This window comes from Pelodiscus sinensis, chromosome Z (assembly GCF_052426305.1).
Source record: "Pelodiscus sinensis isolate ZL-2025 chromosome Z, ASM5242630v1, whole genome shotgun sequence".
Lineage (NCBI taxonomy): Eukaryota > Metazoa > Chordata > Testudines > Trionychidae > Pelodiscus > Pelodiscus sinensis.
Window position 1 is genome coordinate 39,247,834 of NC_143085.1, and position 27,197 is coordinate 39,275,030.

General features: G+C 46.9%; 1 protein-coding gene across 3 annotated transcripts in view; it reads right to left on the bottom strand.

Annotated features, from left to right (window-relative positions):
* Positions 1-27,197, bottom strand: part of CHEK2 (checkpoint kinase 2) — a 52,576-nt gene that overhangs the window by 7,672 nt on the left and 17,707 nt on the right. For all 3 annotated transcript variants that reach the window (XM_075898919.2, XM_075898920.2, XM_075898921.2), the window contains exons 7-13: positions 24,975-25,083; positions 22,442-22,495; positions 21,801-21,862; positions 20,045-20,144; positions 11,295-11,381; positions 10,353-10,516; positions 10,048-10,163 (exon numbers count right to left, since the gene is read on the bottom strand). In XM_075898919.2, coding sequence (XP_075755034.2) covers positions 10,048-10,163; positions 10,353-10,516; positions 11,295-11,381; positions 20,045-20,144; positions 21,801-21,862; positions 22,442-22,495; positions 24,975-25,083 — 692 coding nt within the window. The remainder of the gene's footprint in view (positions 1-10,047; positions 10,164-10,352; positions 10,517-11,294; positions 11,382-20,044; positions 20,145-21,800; positions 21,863-22,441; positions 22,496-24,974; positions 25,084-27,197) is intronic.

Genomic DNA, 27,197 nt, shown 5'->3' on the forward strand with positions numbered 1-27,197 from the left:
TTCTCGATTTAGTCCTGAGTGGAGTGCAGGATCAGGTCCAGGATATAACCGTTACAGGACCGCTTGGGAATAGTGACCATAATATAATAACATTCAACATTCCTGTGGTGGGAAGAACACCTCAGCAGTCCAGCACCCTGGCATTTAATTTAAAAAAGGGGAATTACGCAAAAATGAGGTTGTTAGTTAAACAGAAATTAAAAGGCACAGTCACTAGAGCCAAATCCCTGAAAGCTGCATGGAAACTTTTTAAAGACACCATAATAGAGGCCCAACTTAAATGTATACCCCAAATTAAAAAACATAGCAAGAGACCTAAAAAAGAGTCACCGTGGCTTAACCACCATGTAAAAGAAGCAGTGAGGGACAAAAAGGTATCTTTTAAGAAGTGGAAGTCCAATCCTAGTGAGATAAATAGAAAGGATCATAAATACTGTCAAATCAAGTGTAAACATGTAATAAGAAAAGCAAAAAAAGATTTTGAGGAACAGCTAGTCAAATTCAAAAAGAAATAACAAAATGTTTTTTAAGTATATTAGAAGCAGGAAGCCTGCTAAAAAACCTGTGGGTCCCCTAGATGATCGAGCTATAAAAGGAGCAATCAAGGACGATAAAGCCATTGCGGAGAAACTAAAGGATTTCTTTGCTACAGTCTTCATGGCTGAGGACGTTGGGGAGATTCCTGGATCTGCACCGTCCTTTGTGGGTGATGAATCTGAGGAACTGTCCCAGATTGAAGTGTCATTAGAGGAGGTTTTGGAACAAATAGAAAAAGAAGAGGTTACTTACCTCGTAACTGTAGTTCTTCGAGATATGTTGCTCATGTCCATTCTGATTAGGTGTACGCGCGCCGCGTGCACGGATTCCGGAGCTTTTTTCCCTTAGCAGTATCCATAGGGCCAGCAGGGAGCCCCCTGGAGTGGTGCTGATATACCGGTGCATATATACCCCTGCTGGCCCTCCTACCCCTTAGTTCCTTCTTGCCGGCTCCTTCCGACACGGGGAGGTGGGTGGGATGCAGAATGGACATGAGCAACACATCTTGAAGAACTACAGTTACAAGGTAAGTAACCTCGTCTTCTTCTTCGAGTGCTTGCTCATGTACATTCTGATTAGGTGAGTCCCTAGCCGTGTCCCCCCTCCAGAGGCGGGGTTGGAAAGTGACTATTATTTTATTATTCTGCAGAACACAGAACTGCTGTCCCGACGGCAGCATCCTCCCTGTCCAGCTGCATGATTGCATAATGCTCTGCAAAGGTGTGCACCGATGACCAGGTTGCTGCCCTGTAGATCTCAAGATCGACATGCAGGCCAGGAATGCTGCCGACGTTGCCTGGGCTCTAGTGGAATGTGCTGTTATGCATGGCGGTGGTCTACCCGCGCCCTCATAGCACAGTCCAATGCAGGAAGTAATCCACGAGGATATACGCTGTGCCGAGACTGGCTGACCACACATCCTTTCCGCCACTGACATAAACAATTGAGTTGACTTACGAAACTCTCGTGTCCTATCTATATAAAAAGCCAACACCCTCCTAACGTCCAGGCAGTGCAGAGCCTGTTCCCTGGGCGACACATGTGGCTTGGGGTAAAACACTGGCAGGTAAATATCTTGGGACATGTGGAAGTATGAGACCACCTTGGGAAGAAACCCCGGGTGTGGACGCAACCTCACCTTATCTTTAAAAAACACCGTGTAAGGTGGTTCTGAGGTGAGAGCCCTAAGCTCTGACACCCGCCTGGCCGAGGTAATGGCCACAAGGAAAACTACCTTATAGGACAGATGTATCAAAGAACATGAAGCCAGGGGCTCGAACGGGGGCTTCATAAGAGCAGTCAGGACCAGGTTAAGGTCCCAAGCCGGTACTGGAGGCCTCTCATATGGCATCATCCTGTCGACTCCCTTTAGAAACCTTTTAACCAAGGGATTGGCAAAGGTAGACCTTTGCCCCCCCCCCCCCCGGCGTGGAAGGCCGTTATGGCCACCAGGTACACCCTTAGGGAGGCTGTGGCCAGGCCCCGTTTCCGCAGGTGGAGGAGGAATTCCAGGACAGTCGGAACCGCCCTTTCACCTGGAGCGAGCGTCCTGCCCTCCAGCCAGGAAGTAAACCTCTTCCACTTAGCCTCATAAAGGGCTCTAGTGGACGGCTTTCTGCTTTCTAAGAGGACTTCCTGGACTGCTCTGGAGCAGGCTCACTCCGTCACTGAGGAGCCATGCTGCTAGGTGGAGAGATGGAAGGCTCGGGTGGAGTGCCAGCCCGGCCTCGCAGCTCTGAGTGATTAGATCTGGCACTAGGGGTAGCCTGAGCAGGCCCTCCACAGCCAGATCCAGCAGGGTGGTGAACCAGTACTGTCGAGGCCATACTGGCGCTATCAGGATGATCCAAGCCCTGAACCTCTGCACTCTGAGGAGTGTGTCGTGGATTAGAGGGAACGGGGGGAAGGCATAGAGTAGGCCCCTGGGCCAGCTGACCTGCAGTGCATCTCCCCGAGAGCCCAGACCATGCCCCATGTACGAACAGAACTCCCCGCAACTAGCATTGCTCAGAGTTGCAAACAGGTCCAGGCAGGGAAACCCCCACCTTTGGAAGACCTCGTGAAGTACATCCCACCTTAGCACCCACTCGTGCGCCTGGATCGAATGGCTGAGCCTGTCCGCTAGCCCGTTCCTGGTTCCCGGAAGGTGAGATGACCCCAAGAAAATACCGTGGGCTATACAGAGTTCCTATAGATCTAGGGCTTCCCAGCACAGGGGTGAGGAACACGCCCCACCCTGCTTGTTGATATAGAACATGGCTGTAGTGTTGTCTGTCAGCACCACCACAACTCTGTTCTGTAAGTGGGAAAGGAACGCCCAGCAGGCCAACCTGACCGCCTGCAGCTCCTGACCCCGGTGAGCCTCCTCTATTGACCACGTACCTTGCGTCCTGAGGTTGCCCAGGTGAGCACCCCATCCCACGTCTGAAGTGTCCGTGACCAGCTGCACTGACGGGGACGGCTTGGTGAATCGGACCCCCACACACACCGTGCCCTCATCCTTCCACCAGTCCAGTGAACAAAGAATGTCCTGAGGGATAGTCACTACCTCATCTAGCAGCGACCTCACGGGGTTGTGCACTACCTAGAGCCACCCCTGCAATGGGCGCATGCGTAGCCTGGCGTGTTGGACCACGTAAGTGCCCGCCGCCATGTGGCCTAGGAGCCTCATGCAGGTTCTCGCCATCATAGTTGGGAACTCCTGCAGCCCCACTACCAGAGAGCGAATGGTCATAAATCTGTCTCTCGGTAGGGACGCCTTGCCCAAAGGCGAGTCCAGATGGGCCCCCACAAAGTCTATGACTTGCGTGGGCTCTAGCAGTGATTTGGCCTCGTTTATGAGGAGGCCGAGACCCTCGAACAAAACCCTAGCCCTTAAGACATGACCTAACACTTGTTCTCGAGACTTGCCCCTTATGAGCCAGTCGTCCAGGTATGGCAGTGGTCCCCAACCTTTTTAGGTTGTCAGGCGCCAGGGGGCATGGCTGTTTGCCCGCCGGGTGCCCGGTCCCCCCTTGCTGCGCACCCGGGGGCAGCCCCCCCAGCTGCACGCCCGGGGGCGGGGCCCCCTCCAAGTGCCGTGTGCCCGGCGCTCCCCCTCGCCGAGTGCTGTACGCCCGGGGCCGGCGCTCCTACTCCCCCCCCCCCCCCGAGGGCCGCGCGCCCGGGGCCGGCGCTCCCCCCCGCCGAGTGCTGCGCGCCCGGCGCTCCCCCTGCCAAGCGCGCTCCCCCCGCAAGCGCCCGTGCGCCATGTGCCCGGGGCCAGGCCAGCCCCGAGCACCTGGTGGGCACATTGAAATGCCCCCGCGGGCGCCATGGTGCCCGCGGGCACCGTGTTGGGGACCACGGAGGTATGGGAACACTTGGACCCTGTGCCACCGCAGAAACGCGGCAGCCACTGTCATATATTTGGTAAAAACTCTCGGGGCTGTACACAGACCAAAAGGGAGGACTGTAAACTGGAAGTGGTCCTGTCCCACCGTGAACCGAAGGAATTTTCTGTGACATGGAAAAATTGAAATTTGGAAGTACGCATCCTTTAAATCGAGAGCAGCATACCAGTCCCCCTTTCTGAGCAATGTGATGATGCAGGCTAGCATCACCATCCTGAACTTTGTCTTCCTTATAAAGGTGTTCAGGTTTTGGAGGTCTAGTATGGGACGCATGCCCCCTTTCACCTTGGGTACTAGGAAGTAGCAGGAGTAGAAACCCTTTCCCCTTATGTCTGGGGGTACCCTTTCTATGGCCCCTAGCATCAACAGGTTGGACACCTCCTGCCGAAGGAGTGTCTCGTGAGAGGGGTCCCTGAAAAGGGAAGGGGCTGGGAGGCAGGGTAGGAAAGGAAGGGGATAGCATATCCCTGCTTCACCAGGTCTAGGACCCAACGGTCCGAAGTGATCTTTAACCATTCCTAATAAAAGAGGGAAAGACGGTCCCCAAAGCGCGGACAGATAGGCGCTACTGGTACTCTGCTCTCTGGCATACCTTCAAAATGAGGGCTTAGTTTGGTGACCAGGTGACAGACCTGAGCCTCTCTCGGAGTCTGACCCAGGGCCCCTACGCCTGCCTCTGAAGAGGTTAGGGCGGCTATTCTAGCGGCCTCTCCTGCAACCCCTATCATTGTTTTGCCCCCTTCTAGGGTAGGGTCTAGTCTGGAAAGAGGGCCTCTGAGGCGCCGGGGTATGTATCCCTAGCGACTTCAGGGTCGCCCTTGAGTCTTTCAAGCTATGCAGCTTGGAATCAGTCTGCTCTGAAAACAAGGCCGGCCCTTCAAAGGGCAGGTCCTGAATGGTGGTCTGCACCTTGGGTGGGATGCCAGACACCTACAGCCAGGCAGTACGCCTTATAACAACCCCTGTGGCCATAGTTCGGGCTGCCGAATCAGCTGCGTCCAAGGCCGCCTGGAGAGAGGTACGCACCACTGCTTGTCCCTCTTCCGTCAGGGCCCCAAATTCCTGGCGGGATTCGGGAGGAAGCTTGCTGGCAAATTTCTGCATAGACGCCCATGTATTAAAAGCATAACGCCCCAGTATCAGTTGCTGGTTAGCTATACGTAGCTGGAGGCCCCCCGTGGCATAGGCCTTCCAGCCAAGTAGGTCCAATCTCCTAGGCTCCTTCACCTTCGGAATAGGACCTGGAGGCCCCTGGCACTCCTTCTGCCCAGCGGCCTGAACCACTATGGATCCTGGAGCCGGGTGGGTAAAAAGATGCTCGTGCCCCTCCTGGGGTACATAGTACCTTCTCTCGACCCCCTTCTAAGTCGGTGCAATAGAAGCCGGCGTCTGCCACAGAGTTTTAGACAGCTTGTCCACCGTTTTATTCAGTGGGAGCGTCACTCGACCAGGGCCCGCTGCCACTATGATGTCCACCATAGGCTCTAAGTCCTCGTGAACCTCCTCATGCTGGACCGCAAGATTGACCGCCAGGCTTCAGAGCAGCTCCTGGTGAGCCCTGGAGTCCATAGACGGGGGCTGGGGCGCAGGGTCGGCCAGGGCCTTGTCTGGTGAAGACAATGAGAACTCCCTTGAGGGGATTGCCTCTTCCTCAGCTATCTGTGACCCTGGTTCCCCCGGGCAGAGATGTCCACATAGGTTGCGCCCGGCTGGGGCATAGCCCCCTACCCCGACCAATAACCGGGGGTCTCAGCATCGCCACCGTAGACGAGCTGCCTCCAAGCAGGGGGGCTGTCAAGGGGGTGGCAGACGGGGTGCTACTCCTTCGGGACAACCCCGCTGCCTGCCCCATAGGGGGAGGCCCCTGGGCCTGGTGCTATGCCCAGGGCGTCCAGAAAGCCCACTGGGGTTGCCCCTGCCACTGCTGCTGGTCCACCGGCTCCCGGTGAGATGATCTGACCGACGAGCGGGACCTATGACGGGGCCGTGACCTATATGAAGACCTGGCCAAAGCCACCGACTCAGCCTCCGACTCCGAAGAGTACTCTGATGCTGACCAGGGAGGGGCCGATGAAGCCTGCACCCTTTGCTGGGCTGCCATGGCCGATGGCTTGCCCCTGTGCACTGCACGCGGTGCCGGTGGGGGCATGAGTGGAGGCCTTTGCTGCGGCAGTACCGCGCCCAGCTGCATATGATAGGCCGGTACATAACCCTCCGGTGCCGTCATGTGCAGCGGCGCCACGCCCTGCTGCCACCCTCCCAAGGAGTAAGCAGGGATCGGTGCCGGGAGAGGCATCAGCGTCGGTGCCGTGCGGGGCGCCTGCTGTGGCACTGCAGGTGGCGCATAGTACTGTGCGGGGCCCTGCACCGCCCAGGGGGCCGTCTGCAGCACCGGACCCTGCACCGGTGCCGGTACCATCGGCGCTGCAAGCGCACTCGCTCCCAGTGCCGTCGGGAAGGGGCCCGGGTTCGGTGCCGGCGTTCGTCCCGGCTCCACTGCCGGTGTTCTTCCCGGCACCGGGAAAAACTGCTGCTGGGCCGAGGCCTGCCCTTCGCCCAAAGGGTGCCACGACCCGGCCATAGCCTGCTGGGGGGCACTTGAGGCCAGTGCAGGCGCAGTCCGCTCCTGCGGCACCAGGCCCTCCCCTTCATCCACAGCCATGTGAATGAGGTCCCGGGCCGCCTCAAAGGTCTCTGGGGTGGAGGGCCGACGGACCTCTCCTAGCCCCACGGGCTGCCCCAGGCTCTTGCCCTTGTCCGGACTGCGCCTCTTTTTGGAGGACTTATCAAAAAGGTGCACCTCCTTAGGGAACATTCTGGGCACTCCTCTCTGCCGAGCGTCCCCTTGAGCTCTTGGAGGCCCTCGGCACTGGTGACTGCGATCTGTGCCTCGGTGCCTTGTTGTCCGACAGGGGTGCTGCCGACAGTGCGCTGCGGACAGAGTGAGGCCGCTCCTCGCTCTGAGGCTGCAGTGCCGACTCCGTTAGCAGGAGTTTCAGCCGGGAGTCCCTCTCCTTCTTGGTCCGGGGCTTAAAGCTCTTACAGATAGAGCAACTTTCAGCTCGATGGGCCTCACCCAGACACTTTAGGCAGTCGGAGTGGGGATCTCCGCAGGGCATAGGTTTGGAGCAGGAAGCACAGGGTTTAAAGCCCTGGGGCCCTGGCATGCCCTCCCCTCCTCCCTTATCTAACTAAATATTTACAGTACTTAACAACTACTTAACTAGATAAAAACTTCAACTAGAACTATAATACAACAGATAAGAAATAAGCTCCTAAGAGATAGGCTATCAGCCTGAAGCATGCACCAGCTACCATCACGGGCGGGCGGTAAGAAGGAACTGAGGGGTGGGAGGGCCAGCAGGGGTATATATGCACCGGTATACCGGCGCTCCCTGCTGGCCCTATGAATACTGCTAAGGGAAAAAAGCTCCGGAATCCGTGCACGCAGCGCGCGTACACCTAATCAGAATGGACATGAGCAAGCACTCGAAGAAGAACTTAATGTTAACAAATCTCCGGGACCGGATGGCATTCATCCAAGGGTTCTAAAAGAACTTAAATGGGAAATTGCTGAGCTATTATCTGTGGTTTGTAACCTATCCTTTAAATTGGCTTCCGTACCTAATGACTGGAAGGTAGCCAACGTGACACCAATATTTAAAAAGGGCTCTAGAGGCGATCCTGGCAATTACAGACCGGTAAGTCTAACTTCAGTACCGGGCAAATTAGTCGAAACAATAGTAAAGAATAAAATTGTGAAGCATGTAGAAGAACATAATTTGTTGGACAAAAGTCAACATGGTTTCTGTAAAGGGAAATCCTGTCTTACTAATCTGTTAGAGTTCTTTGAAGGGGTTAACAGACATGCGGACAAGTGGGATCCAGTAGATATAGTATACTTGGATTTTCAGAAAGCCTTTGACAAGGTCCCTCCCCAAAGGCTCTTGTGTAAATTACATGGCCATGGGATAAGAGGGAAGGTCCTTTCTTGGATTGAGAACTGGTTAAAAGACAGGAAACAAAGGGTAGGAATAAATGGTCAATTTTCAGATTGGAGAGGGGTAACTAGTGGTGTACCCCAAGGGTCAGTCCTGGGACCAATCCTTTTCAATTTATTCATAAATGATCTGGAGAAAGGGGTAAGCAGTGAGGTAGTAAAGTTTGCAGATGATACAAAACTGTTTAGGATAGTCAAGACAGAAGCAGATTGTTTAGGATAGTCAAGACAGAAGATGACCTCACCAAACTGAGTGATTGGGCAACAAAATGGCAAATGAAATTTAATGTGGATAAGTGTAAAGTAATGCACATCGGGAAAAATAACCCCAACTATACGTACAGTATGATGGGGGCTAATTTGGCTACGACAAATCAGGAAAGAGATCTTGGAGTTATCGTGGACAGTTCTCTGAAAACTTCCACACAGTGTGCAGCGGCGGTCAAAAAGGCAAATAGGATGCTAGGAATTATTAGGAAAGGGATAGAAAATAAGACACACAATATTTTACTGCCCCTGTATAAAACTATGGTACGCCCACATCTGGAACATTGTGTACAGATGTGGTCTCCTCACCTCAAAAAAGATATTTTGGCCTTCGAAAGGGTTCAGAAAAGGGCAACTAAAATGATTAGGGGTTTGGAACGGGTCCCATATGAGGAGAGGTTAAAGCGACTGGGACTTTTCAGTTTAGAAAAGAGGAGACTGAGGGGGGATATGATAGAGGTCTATAAAATCATGAGTGGTGTGGAGAAAAGTTATTTATTAGTTCCCATAATAGAAGAACTAGAGGACACCAAATGAAATTAATGGGTAGCAGGTTTAAAACTAATAAAAGAAAGTTCTTCTTCACACAGCGTGTAGTCAACCTGTGGAACTCCTTGCCAGAGGAGGCTGTGAAGGCTAGGACTATAATAGAGTTTAAAGAGAAGCTGGATAAATTCATGGAGGTTAGGTCCATAAAAGGCTATTAGCCAGGGGATAAAATGGTGTCCTTGGCCTCTGTTTGTCAGAGGCTGGAGAGAGATGGCAGGAGACAAATTGCTTGATCATTGTCTTCGGTCCACCCTCTCTGGGGCACCTGGTGCTGGCCACTGTCGGTAGACAGGATACTGGGCTAGATGGACCTTTGGTCTGACCCAGTACGGCCATTCTTATGTCATATCTCACCACGAGCAGTCTCACCTAATATACAACAGGATCGTGGCTCTTCACTATTCCTGGTGATTCTGTTCTATTGACTAGGATTATTTATGCCCTTAGTATAACTTGCACTCATTTAAATAATGACATCTATTTTTCTACTGTCTTATTATTACTTGGACATTGGCACTATTTTGTTCAGCATCAGGCCTTTCAAAATGGGGTTACACTTTTTAAGCCTAATAGAAAGTGAATAACCTCAACACTGATAAGAAACTCCTCTGATTATCCAGAGCAGCTAGTGAAAGCTGCCCAATGGAAATACTAAATAACTGGGAGAGTCATGGCAAGCTGGGCAGCAAGTGCAGATCCATGGGTATAGACTTGGGCAACAAGCCCAAACCCATGCCAGTGCTACCTCCACTATGCTACAGTGAGCTAGTGCAGATGCCTCTCTGACAGTTGAGATTCACACACCTCCTGGCTGAAATCCAGATGTACCCAAAAATATTAATGAAAGCAGAATAGAAATTTTAGAGCAGGGCCACTCAACTTTGGAAGCTGCAGGGGCTACAATGATCCTCACAGCACATGCCAAGGGTCTCAACTTAAGTGTGGTTGCAAATACATATGCAATTATATGCAAATAGCTTCTTGCACACTGATGGGCATGAATACAAAGATTAAGGCAAGACTACACAATACACAGGTCCCATTTAAGTCAATTCTGCCGATATTAATAAAATGCAATATTTACCTGATTTCCACCCATATGACAGCACTTGTAATGAACAATGACAGTTCAGGAATTTAACTACGAAAATGCATATCAACAGAAGACCATTGACTACTTTTTTGTGTTGGCTCCTACCCATGGGCCGCAAACAAATGGGCCACGGCTGGGGCCACATGTTGAATAGCCTTGTTTTAGAGGGTCAGCAAAATACTTCCATAACCACTGTAAAGCAAACGTACCCATATCTGACACATGGATCCATTCTCTTGGAATAAATGTATATTCTCCCCGGGTAATTTGATCTTTCAAAGACAGCTGAGTATTTTGTTCATTAAATGGTGGATATCCACAAAGGCTAAATAAGAGAAAAAATATAAAGGATAATGCAACTTTTGCCACAGTTGCCTATTGTAGAGAATATGCATTTCACAATATCTATTTCATGATTGAAAATATGGCACGCACACTCATTAGCAAACAATTAAATTAATGCCTAAGACCTCCACCCATGTATGACTGTTCCACTGAGCATGTAATTTCTTACCAAATGAAGAGAATAACTCCTAAACTCCAGCAATCCACAGCACGGCTATACCCAGCTGTCCCAAGCGAATTTAGAACTTCAGGGGCAAGATACGTGGGAGTACCACATAATGTTCTCATAAGAGAGGATTCACCAAGAATCTTAGATTGTCCAAAATCTGTAATCTTGTATATGAAAATAACACCAGGTTAAAATAAAATCAAAACTGACTGATACTAGAATATACTATACTAGTCGGCATGTACTAGTAGAGAGATTTATAGCTCTAATTTCCAAGGCATTTTTGCAGTATTCAACTATGCCCTATAATCTACCCAGCAGAAGTCTTCGGTAGAAAACTCAGATGGATAGCAGAATCAAATGTGGGGGTTGGCCAGAGAGTGCTAACAAAGAGTGTTGGATTAAATGCCAGTCTGAAGTATTCTATTTATCCTCAGCTTAATGAATAGCACAAGCATCAGTACTATGCATTCATGCCTACCATGGAGGACTATTACATGCAGAGCTCAGTTTCCAAAGCTCCTCAATATTTAGTCTCTCAGGCAAAACCACAGCTTGGCACTAAATAATGTGGTTAATTATAAAAATGTTGGCCATGACTCCATGATTAAAACTAGTGACACATGCAAATGAAGTATAGTCGAATTCTACTAATTACTATGTGAAATACTAACTGCCTATTCATACTTACGAGTATGTATTGATTAAAATATGCATGAGAGGGGAAGTGATATCTAAAGTTTGTGGGGAAAAACCTTATCTCAAGATTTCCTCTGTTTTAGACTCTGCTATTTAGGAACGAGCAACAGTAATCTTAATACCATGGTAATTTTTTGTGTGTTGGAATTTAATAATTTAGAAAATTGCTGAAGAACATTCCAAAGTTTCAGAATAAAGAACATCAAAATAAATAAGATACAGAGATAGAAGCTTCTTCCTCACCTTTATAAGACAAGTTTCCTCAGCAGATGAAAGTAGCACATTCTCTGGCTTTAGATCCCGATGTATAATACCATTTTCATGAAGGTACTATGCACACAGAAAAACAGAACAGTACGAATGTTAAAATGTGAACTTTCAGGTCTTTCCAATAATCATAATACAATGAACTGAAACTCTTTCATTTGAGATGTGTGTATCTGAAGCCCTAGAGTTCACCAAGTGATTTAAAATATTTAGAAGCTGCTGTGCAGCAACTGCCAAGCTCCATAGGTGGACTATGTAGAACTGTAAAGCAACGCCACACTATCAGAACAGATTCTTCATGATCACACTATGGAATTTTGGTTCTCCACCTCTCCTTTTATTAATATTAACAGCTTCTTCTGTGCTCAATCTCTCAATTTAAGTACATTCCTCTGCCTCAATTTGCCAAGGCAGACACTATTATACCTAGACTTTAGTAAGGCATTTGATATGGTCTTGCATGATATTCTTATTGATAAACTAGGCAAATATAACTTAGATAGGGCCACGATAAGGTGGGTGCATAATTGGCTGGATAACCGTAGTCAGAGAGTTGTTGCTGCTAAATCCTGCTGGAAAGGGATAACAAGTGGAGTTCCGCAAGGGTCTGTTTTGGGACCCGTACTGTTCAATATCTTCATCAATGATGTAGATATTGGGATAGAGAGTACGCTTATTAAGTTACCAAACTGGGTGGGGTTGCAACTTCTTTGGAGGATAGGGACATAATTCAAAATGACCTTAGCAAGTTAGAGAAATGGTCAGAGGTAAACAGGATGAGGTTTAATAAAGAGAAATGCAAAGTGCTCCACTTAGGAAGGAACAATCAGTTCCATACATACAAGATGGGAAGCGACTGTCTAGGAAGGAGCATGGCGGAAAGGGATCTAGGGGTCATAGTGGACCACAAGTTGAATATGAGTCAACAGTGTGATGCTGTTGCAAAAAAAGCAAATATGATTCTAGGTTGTATCAACAGGTGTGTTGTAAGCAAAACTCGTGAAGTCATTCTGCCGCTCTACTCTGCACTAGTTAGGCCTCAGCTGGAGTACTGTGTCCAGTTCTGGGCGCCACATTTCAAGAAAGATGTGGAGAAATTGGAAAGGGTACAGAGAAGAGCGACAAGAATGATTAAAGGTTTAGAGAACATGACCTATGAAGCCAGGCTTCATGAACAGGGCTTGTTTAGTTTGGAAAAAAGAAGATTAAGGGGGGACATGATAGCGGTTTTCAAATATCTAAAAGGGTGTCACAAGGAGGAAGGCGAAAATGTGTTCCTCTTGGTTTCTGAGGACAGGACAAGGAGTAATGGGCTTAAAGTGCAGCAGGGGAGGTTTAGATTGGACATTAGGAAAAAATTCCTAACTGTCAGGGTGGTCAAATATTGGAATAAATTGCCAAGGGAGGTGGTGGAATCTCCCTCTCTGGAGATATTTAAGAACAGGTTAGATAGACATCTGTCAGGGATGGTGTAGACGGAGCTTGGTCCTGCCTTGAGGGCGGGGGGCTGGACTCGATGACTTCTCGAGGTCCCTTCCAGTCCTATTATTCTATGATTACCCTGATGTGTTATAACAATGTTTATAGGGGAGAGGGAGATGCTGAGAGTCAGGGCATGTCTACACAGCAGCATTATTTCAAAATAACTACTGATCATCCAGACAGCCAACAGAGGCTGCCCCAGGGATGGAAATGGCCCCAGCATTAAGGTGGCAGGATAGGGGACCATATGAAGGTAGGGGGGGCTTTGGAGTGGCCCAGGGGATTGGGCAGGGGTGGCCAGCCAGTTAGAGATGAAGAAATTACACAGCAAGCCTGTAATTTCAAAATAATTTTGAAATAACTGGTGGTTTATTTCAGTCTGTAACCCTCATTCTATAAACAATAATGACTATTCCAAAATAGCTATTTCAGAATAGGCAGTGTATAGACAGCGCAGCTGGAGTTATTTCAAAATAAAGGGCTGCCAGGCCTTCCCACCGGTGCCCTGCTGACCACTAAGTCCACACATTGCAAAACTCATTGGTATTCCTTCCCCTGCAGGCTTTAAAGGTACAGCCACAGGGGAAAGGGCTTGTGGCACCCTGCAGGACCTGACACTCCAGAACCACAGAACAGCAGCCCAAACAGCTGTCCCAGATTACAAGAGCCACCCCCATGCTCCATCTGAGCCCTTCATGGCTGCAGCCAGCTCCCAGGACCCTGCCACAGGACGAAAGAGGAGCACACTTTCCTGGTCTGGTGCAGAGATCCTGGACCTCATTGAGGTTTGGAGCAAGGAGGAAAACCTTGAGGATCTCTGCACTAGATGCAGGAACACCCATGTCTATGGCCAAATGAGCACCAAGAGCCACATCCACACCCAGGAGCAAGTGCGGATGCAGGTTAAGGAGCACAGGCAAGATGCAGCCTATGCCAAGACTAGGGAACGCAGCTCCCGCTCCAGGGTGGCACCTCAGACCTTTCCTTAATATACAGGGCTCAGTCCCTCTCCCCGCCCCCCCCGCCCCTAGTGAACTCAGGACTGGAAGGATGCATCGTCACCCACCCGGGGGGCAGAGACAGTGAGAAGGAGGAGCCAGATAATGCCAGTACCAGCTCCATGCCTGCCAGCCAGGACATCATGCTCACCCTGGATCCAGTAAGCCCTCACCCCCATGCAACATCTGAAGCCAGGGAAGGCCCCTCAGGTGAGTGCCATTAATTTTCCTATACCCACACGGGCAGAGGCAGCGGGTGGAGAGATGCAGCTGCGTGCTTCTCGTTCAGCCTTCTCGGCCTGGGGATTGCGCAACAGTGTGTGCATGTGGAGCACCAGTCCAGGGTGCACAGCCCCAGGAGGCTTCAAGAGAGGACCCTTAAGCACTTGCTTACAGGATGGCTGGAGAGGCCTGCCTGACTCCCAATACCAATACTCTCTCTCAGTAGTGTCACGCAGCACACAGACATACCTGCTCTCTCAGGGCAGCATCAACTCCCAGAAACAGCACAGTAAGGTGCAGGAGCATCTGCTGCTCACACACACCTCCCCCCAACATCCTGCCACCCCTCTCCTCCAGCAGCCAGGGATACATGTCCTCTCCCTATGGGACAGTCACTGTTGGACCTGGTGTGCATGTGGCAGAGGGAAGCCTAGCCGCCCCACATGGCCCCCTTCCCACCTACAGGATTCCAGTCTGAACGGCACCTTCCCATGCCTGCTTGTCTCTGGACCATGGGGATAGTGAGGCTTTCCCCTGGAAATCTGTGCCCCATTAGGAAAGGGCCCCCTGCCTAGGCCACAGATGACCTTGCTCCAAGCACATTGTCTTTGTCTGACCCGAAGTCTGTCGGTGTCAGCTTAGAGAGGAGGACCAGGCTTCAGACACAGTGTCTCCAGGGATGACTGGCCTTCTCTTTGTTCTACACAGCCAGACCACCTCCTGTGCCAGCCTCCCGATACCGCATAACCCACTGGCACTGGAGACCAGAGGAGGACCTCTAGAAGAAGCATGTAGCCACCCTGCAAGTTCTGTAGCATTCCATGAACCGGCGAGACTGGAAGAGGACCTGCAGCTGCACTGAGAGACCTGGCAGGAACAGGGATGCACCATCTGCGCAGCACTTCAAGCAGTTATCGCCAGCATAGAGCCCACTCCTGCAGCCACCCCATGCCAGCTCCTGACCCTTCTGCTTCTCTCCATAGCCCCCCCACCGTGGCTACCAAGGACCCTGTACATGAGGCAGTGGGACCACCTGAGGCAAACGCCACTCCCAGCCTCAGCCCTGAGCCTCTCCTCCCTTTCCTCCCCCTTACAACTCTCTCCTCCTCCTCAAGGTTCTTTCCCCAGCCCCTCCCGTTACACTTACCCCAAATAAAACCAAAGAGTTTATTTTTCAAAAATAAAAAGTGTAGTTTATTGTCTGTGCAGGGGAGGAAGGGAGAGCATGGGAAAGGAGGGGTGTGGGACGAAAGGCAAAGAAGGGCAATGCACAGACCCCATGTGGAGATGCTTTGGAGAGAGTATCACTGCGTCCTTGTGAAACTCTCCCGCAGGGCTTCATGGATGTGCACAGTCCTGATGGGCCTGCCAGATGGCAGCTGTGCGCAGCTGCTTAAAGGCCCTGCCAAACTGGTCAACCTCCGCCCTCCCCCCCACCATCGGAGGAACATCTCCACACTGCCACTGCTTAGGGGATGTTCCGCTCCCTGATATCCAAGCGGCTGAGGAGGCAGCAGAATCTCCCCTTCAAACATTTGAAGGCACCCTTCACCACAATGTGGGCCCTGCTGAGCGTGGCATTGAAGCGCCCCTTGCTTTCGTCCAGGTGTCCAGTGTAGAGCTTCATGAGTCAGGGGAACAGAGGGTAGGCTGAGTCCCCCACAATACAGATTGGCATGTCCATGGCATGTCCATATCCCAGACCCTGATGGTATGGTCGGGGGAAAAATGGTGTCAGTGTGCAGCTTCTGAAGAGGCTGGACTTTCAGGAGACACATGCATCGTGATCCTTTCCTGACCACCCGACGTAGATGTCCATGAACTGCCCACGGTGATTGACCAGGAGTTGTGGGACCATCAAAAAGTATCCCTTGCGGTGAATGTATTTGGATGCCTGGTGGTCGGGGGCCAGGATGGGGATGTGGGTGCCATCATTAGCCTCCTTGCAGTTGGGGAAGCCCATAGAGGCAATGCCAGCGATGCCGGGGTGGATGACCCTGCTGGGCAGGACGGTATTGATGGCCTGCACCATTTGTAGAAAGAGACAAACAAAGAATCATTGAGGTGCCAGAGCACCCTCCACCCCCATACACACCAGGAGCAACCCTCTATACAGCCCATCCCCCTGGCAGGGCTGTGTGAAGGCAGGTCTGAAAAATCTCCTAGAGAGGGGGTTTCTACCACCACCACCCTTCCTTGGGGAACCGCATTCCAGAAGTTCCCCACCCTGCTGGGACAATAGCACCATACCTGCATGACCACGGCCCCGACGGTCAATCTCCCCACTTTGAATTGGTTTCCCATGGATCAATAGTTGTCCAGCATGGCGAGCTTTCAGATGGCAATGGGCGACCTACTTCTGTAAAGAGTTGGTAGATCTCATGTGGGTGTCGTGTCTCCGGAGGCTGGGGGCGAGCCACCCACACAGCTCCAGAAATGTTTCCTTCTGCAGGCGGAAATTCTGGATCCACTGCTAGTCGTCCCATCGCTCCATGACGATCTAGCCCCACCAGTCAGAACTTATGTTCAGTCACGAGAAGCGGCGGTGCAGTGTAGAGGGGAGGGCGGCTGGGATCATATTGTATGAGCAGTACCCTCAGAGGGATGAGGAAGCTCTCTGCAATGAGCTTCCTTCAAGGCCAAGAAGGCACCCCACTGGAAAAGGTGTAGGAGTAGAATTTTATATTTATATTTCAGGTTTAATAATGTAGTAATATATGACTTAATTTCATCCTGCCAAACCCTTTACTTAAATATACATTTCCTGTTTCAAGGTTTAGTAAGTAAAAGACAGGATCTTGTATTGTGTCTATGTTAATAAGATTAGAGGAATGTTGGAGGCCCAGGCCACAATGTGAACTGTTCTGATTACAAGATTTAGTAAGGTTTAATTTACAATGATTTTTTTTAATTGATCAATATAAAACACTGCTGTTTGTACCTTTGAAGGTCTCTGTAAAAGATTATTTCTGTGACTGAGGAATGAATACATCAGGAAAAGATAAGGTGTGAAGGCTGTTGTTAAAACCAGATGGTCAAGAGAGGAGGGGGCGAAGAGATTCCAGGATGCCAGAGAACCATCAATGCGTATCCATGATTAAGAAGGGGCAGATTGACATCTCTAAGATGAAGGCTGAGACCCATAAAGACAATTAATTAACTCAATCCAGGACAGTATGACCATCTCAGAGGCATTTTGGAATGATAACATCAAAAGATAACACCAATTAAGGTTTTGCAGATCCGGACTAACCGGTCAAACACTGACACAGAGAAATCCATAGACTTCCACAGAGAAAAAGGACTATAAAAACAGGGTGTTTTGCTATGGGACTTTGGGTTCATCTTGCCACCAAGTCCAGGAGCACTGGATCGCGACTGACAGAGCCCAGCTCCTTTCTGCGATCAATCTGGCTAGTCACATCGACTGGAAGAAGAGAGAGAGGCAGAGGGAGAGAGACTGAAAAGCATATGCTAACTGTTGTATTCTCAATAAATGAGGCGTACTGCCTTCCTAAAGATCTCGTGTGCTTTGTATGGACATAACAGAAGTGCAGTACGACCTGTAAGAGCCATTGACTGCTGAGGCAAGTCCAGCTCCTTGCCAGGAATGCTGCTGTGTCCTCAATCGCAACCAGAGCATGCAGTGAAAAGGCTTTGCTATCTATCCCTCAAGGAGGCAGGCAAAGGAGAATTACCTGAGACACGACTGTATTGGGGGGGTGCCTTTAAGTTCAAGCCTCTGATAACCTCAGGCAGCAGCTATGGGAAGTGACTGCTTTCCTGACGCCCTGCTCGGAGTGCTTCCGGGTGGCCTTAAATGTGATTCATTGTCCTACGAGCATGGATGCTCTATTTCGAAATAGCTCAGCACTATTTCAATGAGCATTTGCTGTGTAGATGCACTACTCCGAAATAAGCTATTATGGAGTATTTCTTCCGGAATAGCCTAATCCAAAATAAGCATGCAATGTAGATGTACCCCAAAGTGTAAACTCTGTATATGATAGAAGCCATTCAAGCCAGGGGGTCCTCCTGCACTCCCAGCACTCCTCGTCCTAGCACCTCTGCCACTTTACCACTAGTAAAGAGCTTCCCATTGGCAATTGAGCAATTAAGCAACAGCATATACAGAATTTTAAGAGACTCATTCAGTCCTTTGCCAGTCAGATGCTGATCAATCCATAGGACTGAAATGATAGGAGAGGATAAATTAGGGAAATTTTGGGCAGAAGAGAGGATTGATAATGAGCAAGGTCAGGGCAAAGATAGAAAGAACAAATTATTTCATTGCAAACAAATGCAGGATAGTTCTTCATCCACATTCTGCAGGGTCTACTTACCACTAAATGCATGCATTCAATGTGAATTGACTGTATGAACTAAGGATGTTAACTAGTGGTTAGTTGACTAGTCGAGTAGCCAATGGTATTTCAGAGTCCCCTGCTGTCCCCAGGCTCCATGCAGGGCAGTGCCGCACAGCTAATCCCAGGCTCAGCTGTGTTGCACTGCCCCTTTGAAACGCTGAAGCTGCCACTTTGAAGTATCCCCTCATCCCCCCTTTTACTGCCTCTGGCTATCTGATAAGCATTTGCTATTGGATAGCCTACTGGTCCTTAACATCCCTAGTATGAACACAACATACACACACATTTGGCTACACTGAAATTTAGAATAAATCTGAGATATTAAGAAAACCTAAGAAAAAAATTCATAGGCAGTACCCTAGAAACTACTTTGATCATAATCAGTGGCCCAAAGCATCAGATTGGGCAGTTTTCCCAAAGACATGGAAAATAGTTTTAAGACTCTTTTAGTGATAACTTACTTCTATAAGACTCAGATGTATAAAAAGGTTAGTTATGGACAGTGAATATAGGTGCCTTTATCCATATCACAGAGTTTACCCCAACACTAAAATATTTTTAAAAAATATGGATAAAAATTAATCTTTAATTTGTTATTGCTTATGGGCTTATAAGAGATAAGTACTAAGTTCAAAATACAAAACTAACTTTCCTATTTTTGATCGCTAGAAATACAAAATTGAAGCAAGATAAAAAAATATGGAAAGTCGATCTATAAGAACAAAGTAGATGCTGATGAAGGAAAAGTTATGGAAAGATAATTTTTCAGGAGATGTTCATGCAACATAGTTACTATTTCATGAACATAATGAAGAAAGTTTATTATACATTATAGTTAAGACCTAAGTATTCAGCATTTGCAGTTAAGTGAACTATAACATGCCCTCTGATGTATTGAAATTTATATTTAAAGTTCCTAGTAAAGTATCTCATCTTGGATTTTGGCTGTTACCTAAAATAATATTGTACTGATGCCTCTTTTATCCTGCATACCTGGTAAATGTTTTATTAGCTTTCAACAGCATTAATGTGTTGTTACTTTAATCCCTGATGTTTTTTAAATCATTTCATGGCCCCTCTGCTCAGTTGAGGTAAAAACGCACCAGTAAGTCAAACACTACACTAACCAATAACTCAAATTTTCATGTGAGAACTCCTTAGACGCAATGAAATATTTCAGCTTCTCCCTCTAACTTCAGCCTATCAAAATCTTGACACGCAGATTGGGAACAAAGGGGAGCAAATGAATTCACTTCTCAAAAGATACCTTTGCATTGATTTAAATTTAAGAATAAGGCAGCTTGTAACATTTCTCTTTCTTGTTTGATATCTTCCATTCAGGGCTCAACGGAAACACTCCGAATAGAATTTTGAAACAGGAGACTAAAACAATGATAGGTAAGAATCTTTTCCTACCTCCAGAGTCTCTTGCAAGCTCTGAAGTATTTATTCTTTTTCTGGAAAACAATAGAACCTTTCCAGTTGATTGACCTAACAGCTAAAGGAACAGTGGCTTAAATCTCTACTATGAATAAGGAGAAGAGTTCATTTTGTGCTGTAAAAACACATGCAAGCACAAGTGATAGAAGCTACAATGATGGCACAGACAGAGTTGCAACAACCATATTTTACTTCGTACACATTCAAAACTATCTACCTTTACAGCCAACAGCATCTGATAAAAATACAGCTTGCAGGTAGCTTCTTTCATCTTGGCTGATCTTGACACTCTGTCATATAACTCTCCTCCTTCCATCCTGAAACAGAAGTACAGAAGGGCATTCAATAAACTTCTTTCAGAAGTTAGACTCACTAGAAAGCCTGAGACAGAAAGGCTTTTCTAAAGAAAAAGACACCAATGAAAAGTGAAGTATATTCATTTTCTGAAATTCATCCATTGGGTGCATGTTTATAAATTCTTATGCGCGACATGCAAAGTAAAAAGAAATTGGTCTTGAGCTGGCTAGAACTAAACCCAGGAAAGACCTAGGTGATGTTAACAGGAATGCAGAAACACTATTCCAAGGAAGTTCAGCTTCTAGAAGACCATCTGGCTGTTGTTTATCAATGTAGCACAAAGCCTTGGAATCTTACTGTATTTATCACTCCTCTGTATTCAACAATCACAAGAAACACCGTCTATCCTCTCTGGGCAGCCAACAGACTTCACCCTTCCTATTACACAAACCTGTAGCTACAGTAATATGAGCCCCCATCACCTTCAGACTGTATTATCCAGGACTAACAGTTAAGGCCATGCAGAAGCTGCAACTGGCTCATCATCATGTCACCCACTTACCCCTCTGACTCCACACCACATTCCAGATCCAGGTTAAGAAGCAGACCTTGAACATTAAAGCGCTCCATGGTCCAGGCCTGTGTTCTTTGAGACTCTCCACCCAGGTTCCAATTAAGCTGTGCAGCCGTCTAACAAGCTCCATGTAGAGGCTCAGAACACCTGTACAGAGCACCACTGCTCCCTGCCAGCCCAGAGCTGGGGCCAGGAGGGAAGGCATCCACCCCCTTCCACCTCCCAGCCATAGCAGCTCCATGCTAGGGATAAGAAAGGATTGACTCCCTGCACCAGCTGCTCTATGCTGGTGCCAAAGGAACGAGTACCTCTCCTTGGGCCATGGCCCTCAACCCAAAGCTGTCCCAGACCTGCCACTGAGTGTGGATTCTACAGTGGGGCTGGAGTTGAGGGACTCAGGGCTGGAGGGGCTGGGGTGTGGGATGAGGGCTCTGGCTGGGGATATGGGTTCCTGGGTAGGGCCAGGGATGAGGGGTTCAGTATGGAGACTTCCGTAGGGAGAGAGGTCTACTCCAGCTCTCTCTCACCACAGCATCTTGGGGCCATGGGAGGGGCACCTCTCCACAGTTGCTGCAGCTTTAGCGAGCACCTGTCCCCCAGCCTAAGCAAGTCCAGGCTAAGCTGGGGGCAAGGATGTCATGAACGGAGCACCTGCCCTTCAGCCAGAGTCCTCATACTTCACACACCATTCCTCTGTCCCAGCCCTGAGACCCCTCCCACACTCAGAACTTTTTGACCCCTCTCCCACCTCAAATATGAAGGTGATGTGTTGCATATCACCCCTATATTGGTGCACATAGCAAAATCCATTCCACTCAGGGAGGTAAAAATTAGAGGGAGCATTGCTCTCCACTTATGTGATCCACCACAGCAGCTGCAATTTACCAGGATGACAAGACAGACAATCCTTCAGAGGTGGAGTGTCACCCCAGCTTCAGAAGAATGACTTTCCTGCCTACCCTAACCCCCATTTTACCTATGTTTTGGATAGCATCTGCACTCATCATCAAGTAGGAGTCAAGTTATTAAAATTTCCATGATATTCTTTTATTTATGGCAGTAAAACATTTATTCTGGAACAAACTGAATGCAAATTACTTACAATTCCAAAACAATATAATAATCTTCTGCCTCAAAGAAGTTCTTTATCTTGATTAAGCAGGGCTAGCAAAGAGGAGAGAGACAGCAGAATCATTTTATGAAAACTTGTATTACAAGAAAATATTATCCAAGAACATAATTTCAGAATCCAAAGTATACTTGGAAGGAGACTATGCTAATACTGGTTTCTCTTTAATATAAAATTCATTTCCAGGTGTTTTTTTAATTATAGTAAAATTAATGCAACGGGTGTTCTGCTTAGCGCAGACATGCTATGGAAGTTTTCCCCCAAAAAACATTTCTCTTGATGAACCTCAATCATATTCTGACACCCTATTGTTATTCCTATGAAGAGCTTACAGACAGCTCTCCTAAAGCATTCTATTTAGTCAACTGTACCTTTTCCACTGTACTTGATTCCTTGTTTTGTGCGGCACTTACAAACAGCAAAAAAGGGGATTAAAAAAACAGAAATCTACTAAAACTGCCAAAAGGCTAGGGCTTAAATTTTTAAATTAAATTTACTCAATTTCAATATAATTGCATTAGTTAAAAGACTATAGTAATTCCAAAAGAAGGAGAGCAAATGAGAAAACCAGAATACAAATTTAAAAAATAAATCAGATTTAAGATTATACTCACATGATCTATTTTCTTCAAAATCTCAATTTCTGTATTGACATTAAAAGCTGGATCCTATTTAAAAGAAAACTGAAGTGTCAGACAGAGCAAGCAATAATAATGTTTATACAGGGACTATTGCCTCCATGTATCTATGGAAACACAACATACATTTGTTCCATCTTTCTTTAATGATGGCTACAACATAAATAGCAGAGCTCATCAGGGAAAAATTGTCTTGCTGAAAGTTTCAACAAACATGGAAAAAAAGAATTTAACTTGAAATCTTCCCTGGGAAAAGGTTGAGATATTTGATAAAAAACAAGAGTCTAACCTGTTAGGCCAAAACAAAAACAAATTTTATCTGCAATGCTGCCATGGAACCTCCTGGGAGTTACAGCTGGGGTTCCTCAATCTCCCATTTTCTGCAGGACTGGCCTCCCTTTGGGAGACTACATCTTTTCTCTGCAACATGATCTCATCCCTGATACATCAGAGATGTAGTCCAAGGAGTTCTTGCTATGTAACCCATAACTAAGAAGCCCTTAACAGGAAACTTACCAACACGTATATAAAGGAAAGCAAAACTATAAACAGAGCCCTGCAAATCCATGGATGTGGATACGGAGACCACAATTCATTTTTGCAGATACAGACGCGGAAACAAATTTTGTATCTGCACAAGGTCCTAACTATAAATGCAATACAATCAAAGAAGCCTTTGAAGTGCTATGCGGGGAAGGGGGGAGATTAAAATCAGAGAAGCAAATGTAGTAACATGAGGGGCAGAGAGGGAAGGTAGATGGTGTTTCAGGAAAAGTGGGAGCTAACTGGTTACTCTCGTAGCAGAAAAATGTTTCCAGATTAGCTCAGTTGTACAAATCTTACTGTCAAGATGTAAATACAAAGATCTTCTTGGCTAGTAAGATAAGGAGCACCTGGCAACATCAACAAAGCCATGAAGGAAACCAACAGATGTGGCTAGTCTGAGATGCATTGTGTCAGGGAGAGAAGGATAAAAACTAGCCTGGAAGGAAGTACAGACATAGAATTCTGGAAGTGGGATTTGTCTTTCTAAAAATCCCTCTCTTCTGACACTTGCAGGATTTGAGCCTACTAGTATGAGACTGTCTTCGACCTATGCATTTATTTCAAATAACATTCATTGTGGAGTTAACGGAAGCTTTTCTTTATTGTCTAAACAAGATTTAATTTAATTTGAGGCTGTTTTTGGAAAAACTCACTATAGTCTGTCCCAACAAAAGGTGAAACACCTTTCCATCTCAGAGAAGAAGTAACAAAAGGGGTCTGCATCTTGCCATAATAAACATAAAGACAATTTGGACCAGACGATTAACTAATCTTCATTGTTTAATACAATTAATTCCTTCCAAATGGTGTGGTTTAAATATACACAAAGCTTCATACACATGAATCCAAAAAAACCCTTAAATTATAGCAACAAATATTTACAATTAGATTTACCCGGCAGAGTTCTTAACTCAATTTCTGTTTTTTGGATAATAAAATGAAAATATACACACTTCACTGAAATCATTGCCTGAGAATGGGGCTGAGGATAAAGGATTAAGGATGCAGACTGCCCCGGGGTGAGAGGATTACCCCAGGCCTCTCTCACTGCAGCACCTTGGGTCCAGGTGAGAAGCGCCTCTCCAAGGCTGCTGCAGCTCCAGTGAGCACAGCTGAGAGAAGGGTGTATGTCCCCCAGCTGCGGCAGGTCCAGGCTCATCTGCTCCTGAATTCTCTAATCAGAATGAGGAATGCAGCAAACTGTGCACTTTCCCCTCATTCTGGGACAAAGGGGAACAGCCACCAAAGACTTCGTATGATTGGGGGGGGGGGGAGGGCAAAGAGAGTTTTAGCCTTCCTTAACGGCACACGGGGGGGAAGAGAGGCTCAAGAATGGGGCACCCCCAGCAACCCCTTTTACCTGCCTTGTGATCGTCTCCTTTCTATGTGATTTTATGAGAAGTAATCCCATTCCAGGCACATCCCATTTTTCTGGCACAATTAAATCCTTTCCATGCTTTAAGTTATGGTAAGAGGAAATCTGATGGAGCCTAACTCTTACAGTTTAGGAGCTGTTGAACAGAAATTCTCATAGAATCATAGAGCAGGAAGAGACCTCAGGAGGTCATCAAGTCCAGGCCCCCGTCCAAAACAGGTCCAATCCCAACTAACTCAACCCAGCCAGGGCTTTGTCAAGTGAAGACTTAAAAACCTCTAGGGATGGAGATTCCACCACCTCCTTAGGTAACCCATTCCAGTACTTCACCACCCTCCTAGTGATATAATTTTTTCTAATACCCAACCTACACTCCCCACTGTAACCTGAGACCATTGTTCCTTGTTCTGCCATCTGTCACTACTGAGAACAGCCTCTCTCCATCCTCTTTAGAATCTCTCTTCAGGAAGCTGAAGGCTGCTATTAAATCCCCCCTCACTCTTCTCTTCTGCATACACAGTAGATGTTCACAAAGTATTACCAAATACATTACAGCCACTGCAAGAGGGCCAAAAAACAGATACTTACTGTCTCTCTCACAGCGCTTGCTATAAATCTCCGTTTATTGATTATCTTTACGGCAACTTTGTTACATGTGGTCCTCTCAAATGCCAATTTAACCTCTCCACAGGCGCCACTAATATAAAAATTTAGTTATATTAAAACTTTGCAAGCATTTTTCAATATGCAGGTAACAAATAAAAACAGATAAAACAGAAGGTGTTTGCTTCTTGAAACAGTATATGTAATGAGAATACTGCTGTCTCCTAAACCTTTGAATACAGCAGGCTCATGTACAGTATGTAAGACCCATCAGTATTAGGCACATGATTAGGATAGATGCTGGTAGTCACCCATGTTCTAACACAGAAATTGAAATACAAACAAAATTCCAAACTGAAAGCTATTGAGAAAATGCACAAATAGCTAAAAACAGAACAAACTTCCAAGATTTAACACGCAATTATTTTAACTGAGCTTACAAAATCCATCAGTCTCTATTAATATAGCCCAGTCACATAAAGTCGCATGCCATAAGGTTGTACGACTGTGCAATATATATAGCAGCAAATTTGTTTTTAAACATTACGAGATTTAAGAGGAAATCCATACAAATCCATACAAGTCCACTCACTCTGCTACTTTTTTATGACATGCAAAGACTTTGGGGGAAATTTTAACTTTAAAGAAATTTTATATAAAAATTTTGGGTCTCCATTTCTCTCTCTTTCACTTCATGTCCCACAAGGTAATATTCTGACCTTCAGTTCTTCCCCCTATTTCCAATCATGGAGCAGAGGAGAGATATTGATTCAGAAAGTAATAGGACCGACAGCAAACTATTTCAAACCTGACTTTCTATTTCTAAGCTATAAGTACCCCAATCATAAATTGAGTTTCACAATTAAAAGTATGTTTTAAACCCAACTCAATTAGCAGCAAAAAGCCCAAACCTGGATGTTGTAAGGAAAATAGGTCTACCTGTGTATCATAATTCAGAATACTAGTTTTAACCATTTTTATCATTCAGAGTTGAAACCAAGCAAACGGGAAGTTTATAATCCCAGCAATCCAAAGAGCCTATACCAGTGTTTCTTAAACTTTTTAAGACCGAGGAACACCAAACAATTTTTTTTTTTGAGGAACACCAAGAATTTTTAGTCGAGCAAAAAACCAACAAAACACACACACACACCTTGCCCCTTGAACATCAGACGACACTTTTATTGAGAACGACAATATTCTCTCACTGCACAATGATAATTTAAGTATCTTTTTAATTATCTTTTGAAAAGTGGAACATCTTTTTTAATCTAAGAATCCCAAACATAACCTATCAATCACCTATCAATCCATTAAACGAAAAAAGGGTTGTCCAACAAAGAAGGAAAATTGTATCTGCCCCCTCCCCAGCTGTCTTGCCTAACAAGTGAGGTCTAAAGGAAGTGGTGCAAAGACCCAGTTGGGGTGGCAGCTGTAGGGCAGTTCTCTCCCCTAGCAGGCAGGATCCCCAGACTAGCAGCAGACACAGCCAATCAGAGATGGCCCTGCAACACTCCTCCCCTCTGGCAAGGAGCGCAACCGAGGCATGGATCTTTCCCAGGTGATTGCAAGCTGGGCACAGAAGCACATGAGGAGGAACGCGGGTAGCCCAGCATCATTTCCTGCTGTATCATCACTCGCTCACCTCTTCCACCCTTTGCATGGAAGCACTTAAGAAGGAACGCGGGTAGCCCTGCCTCATTTCCAGCCGTGTCACCACTGCATCACCATTCGCTCACCTCATCCACCCTTCACTCCACCCACTGCGTCTCAGCAGCTCTAGAGGCTGTTATTTTTCCTCAAACCGTCATGGCATACCTGTGAGTTCTCCACGGAACACCAGTGTTCCTCAGAACAAAGTTTAAGAAATAAGGGCCTATCCTCTAATGGCCCAGCAGTGGAATAAGAGATGTCAAAGCCATATAGAATGGGAATGAAAAACAAATCTACTAAATTTAAGATTTACTGCCAATGCAGTTTGCCTGCTATAACAAAGATATATAATACTGTGTTTTACCCTAGGACATTCCAAACAGAAGACTTAATTTACAGACAGATTTCATAAGCAGGAACTTACTTTCAGGTGTAACATTTCAAATAAGCAGTAACTAACCATTTGCAAGATAAGCAACTGAAAAGAGAACTTTGCATGAAGGAGTAAGAATTCTCTGCAGCAAAATATTAATTTGTCCTATCAACATCTTAAAA